Source organism: Tursiops truncatus (genome assembly GCF_011762595.2).
Source record: "Tursiops truncatus isolate mTurTru1 chromosome Y unlocalized genomic scaffold, mTurTru1.mat.Y SUPER_Y_unloc_2, whole genome shotgun sequence".
Classification (NCBI taxonomy): domain Eukaryota; kingdom Metazoa; phylum Chordata; class Mammalia; order Artiodactyla; family Delphinidae; genus Tursiops; species Tursiops truncatus.
Window position 1 is genome coordinate 280,760 of NW_022983137.1, and position 11,294 is coordinate 292,053.

Here is an 11,294-nt window from a genome sequence, read left to right on the forward strand (position 1 = left end):
TTTTTTTAAACATGGAGCATTTATTTACACACATTTAAACAAAAGTGTGTTTGACTGTTCATGTGCTTTTTATTTAAGGACAAGATCACTTGTTGCCTGAAGCAGAAGAAATCACTATGATTAGTATTCAGCTTGCAGCTAGATTCCTCTTTACCACTGGATTTCACACCAAGAAAATAGTTCGTGGCCCTGCCAGTGATTGGTATATGGCTTTGAATTTTATTTACTTTGTACTTAGAGTCGGTATGGTTCATTATTATGTTGCTTTATTTACCCCTAACTGTGGGAATCTTACTTCAAATTTTAAATATAGGATAAAAATCTTGGTAGTAATGTTGAGAGAAATGGTATTTAAAATGCTTAATTTTAATGTGCCTTTTATTATTCAATGTTTGGCTCCTGTTTCTGTTATTTATATTCTATATCTTTACTACATGGAATCTGCTTACATTTAAAAAGGTAGAGGATTTTTAAATGATTATAGTCTTAAGTTTATAATTGTAAAAGTATGGAAGACATTTTAATACCTTAACCTAACAACTGTTCTTAGCATCTCTCACATTAGAAGATGTTAAGGAGTTATCACTGGATCAGAAAGAGTTTATTAATAGATTTGTATCCACCTAAATATACAGGTCTCATTTAATTCATTTTGTGACTATGGGACTAGATCAGGTCACAGGGCTGAAGTTTGTATTGAAACCAACTATAATCGGGAATTCCCCCTTGGCCTAGTGGTTAGGACTCCCACTTTTATTGCCAAGGGCCCGGATTCAAGCCCTGGTCAGGGAACTAAGACCCCACAAGCCATGCGGCTCAGCCAAAAAAAAAAACAACAGCAACAACTAAGAACATTAATTGTAGAGCTCTTTCCTCTTTATTTGGTTCACAGAAACCTGTTGGTTCACTGTAGTAGTTAAAATGGAAGCACCTAAAATGAAAATATATGAAAAATCATATATTTTTCTGTTTTAGGTATGATGTATTGTGCATTCTACTCCGTCACAGCAAGAACGTACGTTTTTGGTTTGCTCATAATGTCCTTTTCAATGTTTCAAATCGTTTCTCTGAATACCTTCTTGAGTGCCCTAGTGCAGAAGTGAGGGGTGCATTTGCAAAACTTATAGTATTTATTGCACATTTTTCTTTGCAAGATGGGCCTTGTCCTTCATCTTTCACATCTCCAGGACCTTCTAGTCAGGTAATCAAAAGCTTTTCTTTAATTATGAAATACTTAAATGTAAATTCTATTTTCTAGCAGGTGAAATCAGTAAACATATGCATTTGTTTGACATATATGAAATGGTTGCACACATCTAGTTAAAATTGCTTCACAGTAATGTTTGATTATTGGGCACTTTAAAATATAAGGAAAATAATTTCTATTTATTCAGTTACTTGCAGCTGTGTACTGAGTCTTCAGATTCTGTATGTTCAGTTAAGGTTTAATTTTATAATGGCTAAATTTAAATCTTTTGTTGAGTAGCATTTTTAGCATAAAACTCCAAGTGGTTTTTATTTTATTATTATTATCTGACACTTAAAAACAGTATAAAACATCTGCAATGAAATCTACCCAAGCTGTATATTTCATTTCCCAAAAAGCAAATGTATTTAATAATTTCCTACCTGATACTTCTGCCTAATAACCTCTGTGTAAACATACCCTTTTAATGCAAATAGAAGTATACTTTTCTATATCTTGTTGCTGATAAAATAATAAATTATGGTTCACAGGCATGTGATAACTTAAGCTTGAGCGATCACTTACTAAGAGCAGTATTAAATCTCCTGAGAAGGGAAGTTTCGGAACATGGCCGTCATTTACAGCAGTATTTCAATCTGTTTGTAATGTATGCCAATTTAGGTAAGACTTTTCATATTCTTTTTAATGTGTTGCTTTGTATTTACATAATAAATGATGAAAGCATTTATTGCAGTGTTGAGAACTAACCTCTTCTAAAGTAGAAGCAGTTATTCCATACTTACCTTTGAAATCCATTGCAGATTATCTGTATAAATTTTTTTTTCTTTTTTTTTTTTTTCTTTTATCTTTGGCTGCATTGGGTCTTCGTTGCTGCACGCAGGCTTTCTCTAGTTGCGGTGAGCAGGGGCTACTCTTCGTTGTGGTGCACGGGATTTTCATTGTGGTGGATTCTCTTGTTGTGGAGCATGCGCTCTGGGTGCACGAGCTTCAGTAGTTGTGGCACGTGGGCTCAGTAGTTGTGGCACGTGGGCCCAGTAGTTGTGGCTTGCAGTATTTTTCTTTCTCTGTCTGACTTCACTTAGTATGATAATCTCTGGGTCCATCCATGTTGCTGCAAATGGCATTATTTCATTCTTTTTATGGCTGAGTATTATTCCATTGTATACACATAGCATATCTTCTTTACCCATTCCTCTGCTGATGGACATCTATGTTGTTTCCGTACCTTGGCTGTTGTAAATAGAGCTGTTATGAACACTGGGCCGCATGTATCTTTTTGCATTATGGTTTTCTCCAGATACATGCCCAAGGGTGGGATTGCTGGATCATATGGTATTTCTGTTTTTAGTTTTCTAAGGAACCTCCAAACTTTTCCATAGTGGTTGCAGCAATCTACATTCCCAACAGTGTAGGAGGGTTCCCTTTTCTCCACATTCTTGCAAACATTTGTTATTTGCTATCGTTCTGTCAATAGCCATACTGACAGGTGTGAGGTGGTATCTCATTGTGGTTTTAATTTGCATTTCCCTGATGATTAGCGATGTTGAGCATCTTTTCCTGTGGCCTTTTGGCATCCTGAATGTCCCCTTTGGAAAAATGTCTATTCAATTCTGTCCATTTTTGAATCGACTTGTTTTTTAGATGTTGAGTTGTGTTAACTATTTGTATATGTTGGATATTAACCCCTTACTGGTCACATTATTTGGAAATATTTTCTCCCATTCAGGAGGTTGTCTTCGTTTTGTGGATGATTTCCTTTGCTATGCAAAAGCTTTTGAATTTAATTAGGTCCCGTTAGTTTATTTTTGTTTTTATTGCCTTTGTTTTAGGAGACTGATCCAAAAGAATATTGGTATGATTTATGTCAGAATGTTCTGCCTTCGTTTCCTCTAGCAGTTTTTTAATATCCTGTCTTACATTTATTCCTTTAATCTATTTTCAGTTTATTTTTGTATAATGGTTTTAAAGAATGTCCTAATTTCGTTCTTCTCTATGTAGCTGTTCAGTTTTCCCAGCACCACTTTTTGAAGAGACTGTTAAAAACAGAGTAAATTTGTTGGAGAACGTGTTGCAGGGAATTTGTAAACAGAGTGAACGGTAGATGCAAAGACTTGACATTATATGACTTGGCTCACTGGACAATATGAACGTTTTTCTGTGTGACATGATCTGGTGCAAGATTTGAGATAGGTGATGGACCTGCTCTTTTTGCAGGTCTTGTGCGGGCACTGAGAGCCATTATAACATTTTTAGCAAGGTTTACCTTAGAAAGATTACACTTGCCAAAAAAAAAAAAAGATTACAATTGCTATAGTGTAGAATGGATTACAGTTGTACAAGACTAGAGATTGTAGTATTATTTATAGACAGATATAATTATTGCCTTATGTTATGGAGTGGGCAATAAGGAGGATAACACTTGAAAGATTTAGGAGTTTTTATGAGAGAATCAGCAGACCTTGGTGATTGGATATTTGAATGAATGGAGCAGGGAAAAGACGTATGTCCAAGGTGTGACTTGAGGAACTAAGAGAGCTGTGTTGCCATTTACTGAGAGGAAACCTAGGAATAGGAACCTATCTAGGCAGATTAACTTTTAAAAGTATGTTGTACACCTTAGAAAAGAACTCCAATAAACAGTGAGATACATACATCCAAAATTTGGAGTCATCTGTATGAATGATTATAAATTCTATAATGACTATATATTTAGTCACAGGAAAGTAAGCAGTATTAAGAGATAGTGTAGAATGAGAACTTCGGGGGAAAACATCTTCTAAAAGCTAGAAAAAAAGAATCCACAGTTAAGAGTAAGAAATAGAAAAGGGAGGAAATAAGAAGAGACGGACAGAAGGAGAGAGGAAATAGAAAATGGAAGAGACAGAATCCCAAGGAAAAGATTCAAGAACAAGGAAATAGTTAAATTTGAGAACTGTTTTTTAGCTTCAAACCAAGTTTGGGAGAGAAACTAAAATGAGAATGAGGAATGGAAAAATTAGAAAACAAAGCAACAGGAAATTTAGGCTTTTTTTCCCAAAAAATTTTTCTCTAGAGAGGGGAAAAAGAGATGGTAGATTACAGAAAAAAAGATGGTAGATTATCTTGTTTCTTGTTTAGCATAGTTTCTGTCTTTGTCATCTTCCCTTATTTTGTTGAGAGACAATATCTAGGCTCCACTGGTCTCTCTAGGCCCTACGAAGTGTGCTTTTCTTTAGGGCTTAGTATAATTGGAAAGCCAGAGTCATGATCACTACTTCACAGTTAGAATAATTAAATTTACTTTAACTAGGAACTTCCCTGGTTGTGCAGTGGTTAAGAATCCACCTGCCAATGCAGGGTTCGAGCCCTGGTCTAGGAAGATCCCACATGCTGCAGAGCAGCTAAGCCTGTGAGCCACAACTACTGAGCCCGCATGCCACGACTACTGAAGCCCGCACGCCTAGAGCCTGCGCTCCACAACAAGAGAAGCCACCTCAGTGAGAAGCCTGCGCACCACAACCAAGAGTAGCCGCCACTCTCCACAACTAGAGAAAGCCCGCGTGCAGTAACAAAGACCCAATGCAGCTAAAAATAAATACAATTGTTTTTAATTTACTTTAAATCAATGTATTTTTTGTTTTATCTGTATTTGTGCAGTCTAATCAAAGGAGGTGAGCTTTAATAATAAAAATTGTAAGCAGCTATACATAGTTACTTTTTTATTAAAGCAGAACCTTCCATTCTTACTATTTTTGCTTGTTTTTCCTAAACATTATTCTTGTCCCTTTTTTACAGGTGTGGCAGAAAAGACACAGCTTCTGAAATTGAGTGTACCTGCTACCTTTATGCTTGTGTCTTTAGATGAAGGTCCAGGTCCTCCAATCAAATATCAGTATGCTGAATTAGGCAAGTTATACTCAGTAGTGTCTCAGCTGATCCGCTGTTGCAATGTCTCATCAAGAATGCAGTCTTCAATCAGTGGTAAAGTAGAATGTTCCATTATTTATAGTACTTTAAAAGGAATGCTAGGCTTTTGTACTAAATTAAAATCCTGACATTTATAAAAATGAAGTAAAAGACTATATGCTTTATTATGTTTTTAAACCGTTAGCTTTTTTACATGTTTACAAGAGACCTTTTTCAAAATTTACCACTTACTATGATAAATCCCTTATTTATGAAATGGTGTAAGAATTTTAACTTTATTTTTTTTTTGTCTTCAATGTCAGCATTTATATTTTTACATCTTAGTATATCTGATCATTTTAATGAATGTTTTATTGTGCTTAGGACATTTAATTTATAATTTTGTTTTTAATAAAAAATTTAGTATTGCAGTTTTGCAAAGAAGTGTATTGTCTTTTCATTGATGACAAATCTATTCTAGGTAATCCCCCTCTTCCCAGTCCTTTTGGTGACCCTAATTTATCGCAGCCTATAATGCCAATTCAGCAAAATGTGGCAGACATTTTATTTGTGAGAACAAGTTATGTGAAGAAAATTATTGAAGACTGCAGTAACTCAGAGGAAACCATCAAATTGCTTCGGTTTTGCTGCTGGGAGAATCCTCAGTTCTCGTCTACTGTCCTCAGTGAACTTCTCTGGCAGGTTAAAGGAAAATAAACATTCATGTGCCTGTAATTTAACTATTCCTTTAAATAAGAAATTCAGTTATGTTTTACCTGTCTTTAGGTTGCGTATTCATACACCTATGAACTACGGCCATATTTGGATCTACTTCTGCAGATTTTACTAATAGAGGATTCTTGGCAGACTCACAGGTGGATACACTTTTTGCTACCACAATAATTACATTTTTCTAGGTTCTAGAAATAACTGACATTTCTAGTAGCCGAATATATTTTTACTTCTTGAATTTCTATTAAATGCTTAATCTTAAAAATATAACATAAAAAAATGAATGTTTTCCCTATCAGTTTTATTTTTTCTTAAAACTGCAGTTTCATGCTTATTACTATTCTTTTTCCTTGTACTTAACGTTTTTCACTTTTTTTAACTTAAGACTAATGTAGGCTTTTGATAAGTTTTTAAGTTCCATTAATAGTAATTTAGGACTACATATGCTTGTTTTTTAATTCATTACACTAAGTAACATTTAGATATTTAACAATAATCCTTAGCCTGTTAGAAGTTTTATTAGTATATGAGGAGTCAACAGTAACTTTTTTGACCTAAGGTTATCCTACCTACCAGCAGACCTTCAGAGTTCTTCCCAAAATTCTGCTGTGTTCTTTGCAGTAAAACTCAGCCTAAGAATACTGATATAGAATTAGTGGCTCAAATTTACCACTTGACCCTCACTTTTCTCCCCACAGGGACTTATATGTATACATATTGCCACCTATTAGTCATTCTAATAAGCAAAAGAAAAATGTGAAAATGACCGTCAGAATTTTGGGCACTCTGTAACATCTTTGGTCATGGTAGTCCAGTTTTCCTAGTAACTTTGTTAATGTGCTGTGAACGATTGACAATTTGAGTATGTAGTGTGTATGGTATTAAATTGTGAATTAGTGGGACTTATGATATAACAACATGTCAGTATTTCAAGATACTGGGGACTTCCTGGTGGCGCAGTCATTAAGAATCCACCTGCCAGTGCAGGGGACACAAGTTCCATCCCTGGTGTGGGGAGATCCCACATGCTGCAAAGGAACTAAGCCCGTGCACCACAACTACTGAGCCTGTGCTCTAGAGCCCGCGTGCCACAACTACTAAAGCCCACTCACCTAGATCCATTCTCCACAACAAAAGAAGCCACTGTAGTGAGAAGCCCATGCACCGCAATAAAGAGAAGCCCCTGCTCACTGCAACTAGAAAAGCCTGCACGCAGCAATGAAGACCCAACACACACAAAAATAAATAAATAAATAAATAAATAAATAAATAAATTATTATAATATGAAGCTATTGGTACTTGATATTCTATTAAGGAAAATTTGCCTCCAAATTTTAAGCTGGAAGGTCACTGGAATAACTGTTAAAAGAATCACAACTACATGATATTTTAGGTTTTTGGTACATAATGTTAAGAATTATGTACAAATTGAAATGTCTGTGTATTGATCCTCAAAACAACCAGTAAAATCTTAATTTTTAAATAAATAATAGAAATGAAAAAATTTAAATGACTTTAAGTTTTTAATAAATTTGTAGAACACAGTGTTTAATGATAAATCACTTTAATCAGGTATTTAAGGGGGACTGGAAATACATTAGACTTCTTAAATTAATATTTTCAAATTCTCAACTAATTTAGCATCTTAAATTTCCAGAAAATCAAAATCAATGTTTTCAAAATAGTGTTAACCAGAAACAAATTACCATGAAACAAAAATGTTACAACCTATATTCATTTATTATTTAGTACCTATTTCAGTATCTTGACAGAATTAGATACTTTTAGAGTCTGTTTTAATAGGATCTAATTTTTACTCATTAATTATTTTTCTAAAGAACTTAAGCATATGTTATTTACTGTGTGACTTTTTTTTTAATTCATTAATTTATTTTTGGCTGTGTTGGGTCTTTGTTGCTGTGTGTGGGCTTTCTGTATTTGCAGAGAGCAGGGGCTACTCTTTGTTGTGGTGCGCAGGCTTCTCATTGCGGTGGCTTCTCTCATTGCGGAGCACAGGCTCTAGGGCACGCGGGCTTCAGTAGTTTGGGCATGCAGGCTCAGTAGTTGTGGTGCACAGGCTTAGTTGCTCTGCAGCATGTGGGATCTTCCTGGACCAGGGCTCAAACCCATGTCCCCTGTATTGGTAGGCAGATTCTTAACCACTGTGCCACTGGGGAAGTCCCCGTGTGACTTCTTACAGATGCTTTAAACTCATCAGTCTTATCCTAGCCTTCTAGTTTCACTCAAGGAAGTGATAATAGTAAAGGTATAAATATTCCGTTAATGTGCACAATAGTGAGCTTTTGTGAACAAATTAGTATGGGATTGTTATTAGCTTAAATGTGAAGTGTTTTGTAAAATGACCATTTGGTTTATTTAATAAACAGTACTTAAGAGATATTTACAAAGTGTGTACTTTGTGCCAAGCACTGTCATTGGCAACAGAACAAAGTGGGCAAAAACAATATCGATTATAATGGCTTAAAAAAGTAGTTGATATTAATGGTGATGTGGCAGAAATACTGAGTATCACTTTGTTATCAATTAAAACTAAAGAATAAAAATAGAATATATACTACAAGTGTTTCCAGCTAAACAGTGCCTATGCATGTTATTTTTTTGTCTGGAATGATGAGACTTCGAAAAATTACTCAGATGTCTGTGAAGGTCCAGTGGTTAAGACTCCATGCTTCCAATGCTAGGGGGTGTGGATTCAATCCCTGGTCAGGGAACTATGATCCCACATGCCAAGTGTGACAGCCAAAAAAAAGAAAAATTACTGAAATATTTTCCGAACAAGATTTATATGAATGTATGTACTGCAAAAGAAACATGTAAACAAAAGAAAAAGCCGTGCTTTTGGTTTGGAATATAATGATATTCTGTTAAGTAAAACAAATGGTATGCAAGAGAATTTTTTCTAGATACTTCATGTTCAGTTACTGATACTACAGAAGGCACATTTTTACCCATAAATTTAATTGGCTACTAAGGAGAACAGGACTCCATTGGCTATATAAAATGTTATGTTGAGGTTTGGCTAGAGGTGAAATGAAATCATTGATCATTACCAATTCAGCCAGTTCTTGGCAGTGAAAATGGCTTTACCCACCATGTTGATTAGAATTCAAGTTAATTTTGTACTGCCAGATTATATCACTTTCATAGAAACTAGACTTTATACTCTGAAGTGCAGCCTTGAAGTAATGCTCTAACTACAAGTAAATGTGTTCTCAGCCGAGGCATTCATGAAGACATAGTTTATAGTTAATTTTAATGAGAACAATTTACTATTAGTATCCTTAATTGTTCATTTAAATTACAGTATAGGGAAATCATTTCAAATTGATAATAATTTCATAGGACTTCAGACTCTTGAGTCATACTTAGCTCCCCAGCTTGCTAGCTATGTGACATTAGTTGTTTGAATTCTGTACTCGTTTTCTCATCCATGAAGTGGGTTTACTAATGGTACCTTCTTAGTAATTTAACTATAGAGTTAAATAGATCAGATAATTACATGAAAAATGTGTATTGAGGGCTTCCTTGGTGGCGCAGTGGTTGATGGTCCACCTGCCGATGGAAGGGACACGGGTTCGTGCCCCAGTCCAGGGGATCCTGCGTGCCGCGGAGCGGCTGGGCCCGTGAGCCATGGCTGCTGAGCCTGCGCGTCTGGAGCCTGTGCTCCGCAATGGGAGAGGCCCATGTACCGCATAAAAATAAATAAATAAAAATTGTATATTGAATGGCAGTCAGTAGGCTCCAGAATGTTAGCTAAGAGATACCGCAAATTTATGTATCTGGTTCTTTTCTAGAATTCATAATGCACTTAAAGGAATCCCAGATGATCGAGATGGGTTGTTCGATACTATCCAGCGCTCTAAGAATCACTATCAAAAAAGAGCATACCAGTGTATAAAATGTATGGTAGCTCTCTTTAGCAGTTGTCCAGTTGCTTACCAAATATTACAGGTGAGAATTTTTTCTTATAATTTTGAAACAATCTGAATCATAATAAGGGGTGCTTTGTAAGAAAAGAATCATGAAAGTTTGGCGTCAGCATTTTAAGCTAACATAAAAATTATTCCAAATTCTTTCATAAACAATTTTATTTTCTTTTCAAGGGTAATGGAGATCTTAAAAGAAAGTGGACCTGGGCAGTGGAATGGCTTGGAGATGAACTTGAAAGAAGACCATACACTGGCAATCCTCAATACACTTATAATAATTGGTCTCCTCCAGTGCAAAGCAATGAAACATCAAATGGTTATTTCTTAGAGAGATCACATAGTGCTAGGATGACACTGGCAAAAGCTTGTGAACTCTGTCCAGAAGAGGTAAAAAAAAAACCACTAATGGGCAGCAGATAAAAATGGAAGAAAGAGAAGTAATTTTTTATAGGCCAGTGGTAAAAAATTTTGTCATGCAGTTTTATTGGCTTTAACGTTTAGTGTTGGTTGTTCTCAAGTAATCAAAGAAGCATGCTGACTCCTTTGTTAGAGTTAATTTGGAGAAATTTCTGTGAAATTGTCTGAAACTCATATATCTAGGTAAATCAAACTTTTTCTCTAATTGTGAATTATCTGCAGTAAATGAAAACATGTTAAACAGGTCAGCTTTACGGATTTGAAAAAAATTTATTCCTAAAGAATAAAAATAAATTTAAAGTTGCTTTATAATCACATTCTTAATCTCTTTTAAATATTTTACTATTAGGAGCCCGATGACCAAGATGCCCCAGATGAGCATGAATCATCTCCACCAGAAGATGCGCCATTATATCCTCATTCATCTGGATCTCACTATCAACAGGTGAACAGGAGTTTGCTTCTTTTCATTATCCCCCAAATTTTTGTGCTTTACTTAAAAATTATTTACTTATTTTTCTTACATATTCTGTAACTTACTACCTGTGACTGTAAAGTAGTAAAGGAACTATCTAGAATAACTTTGACAAGAAGAAGAGTGGTTGGAGTGGGGTCATGTAATAGCATGTTTTGACTAACCTGGTAGTATTTTCTTTCTCTACTAGGCAGCCCTCTTGAACTAAAAGCTGTAGTATTTAATAAAAATGTGTGATTTATTAACATAAAATTAATAACTATTGAAATAATATTAAGAATAGAAGTGTCTTGGTTACTTCTATGCAATGTTAAGTTGCAATAAGAATGTCTTTTAAAATTAACAGTTTGATTGACTTCAGTAGATGGAAAGAAAGAATGATAACTGATGAAAAAGTTTTATCTGAAAAAACTTTCATTCAAAAACAAGTTTCTGGAAAGATTGTCCTCAATTAAACCATAAACGAGACTAATTCACATCTTAAGTCAGTGGTTCCAAAATTTAATGTCCCTCAGATCACCTGAAGGCACTTGTTAAAATCAGAGATTGCTGAGTCCCACCCCAAGGAAAAAGGACTCATGTCTACTTTTAGACAGACTTTACACCATGATTTTTTATTTTAATTTG

At 35.0% G+C, this 11,294-nt stretch overlaps 1 protein-coding gene across 4 annotated transcripts in view; it reads left to right on the top strand.

Annotated features, from left to right (window-relative positions):
• LOC117310664 (ubiquitin carboxyl-terminal hydrolase 9X-like) overlaps positions 1 to 11,294 on the top strand; it is a 145,557-nt gene that overhangs the window by 132,064 nt on the left and 2,199 nt on the right. For 2 of the 4 annotated variants that reach the window (XM_033850371.2, XM_033850372.2), the window contains exons 36-44: positions 79 to 202; positions 976 to 1,201; positions 1,738 to 1,867; positions 4,982 to 5,167; positions 5,574 to 5,794; positions 5,879 to 5,967; positions 9,641 to 9,797; positions 9,950 to 10,162; positions 10,542 to 10,637. In XM_033850371.2, coding sequence (XP_033706262.1) covers positions 79 to 202; positions 976 to 1,201; positions 1,738 to 1,867; positions 4,982 to 5,167; positions 5,574 to 5,794; positions 5,879 to 5,967; positions 9,641 to 9,797; positions 9,950 to 10,162; positions 10,542 to 10,637 — 1,442 coding nt within the window. The remainder of the gene's footprint in view (positions 1 to 78; positions 203 to 975; positions 1,202 to 1,737; positions 1,868 to 4,981; positions 5,168 to 5,573; positions 5,795 to 5,878; positions 5,968 to 9,640; positions 9,798 to 9,949; positions 10,163 to 10,541; positions 10,638 to 11,294) is intronic. The other 2 variants (XM_033850373.2, XM_033850374.2) reach the window with 2 other exon arrangements.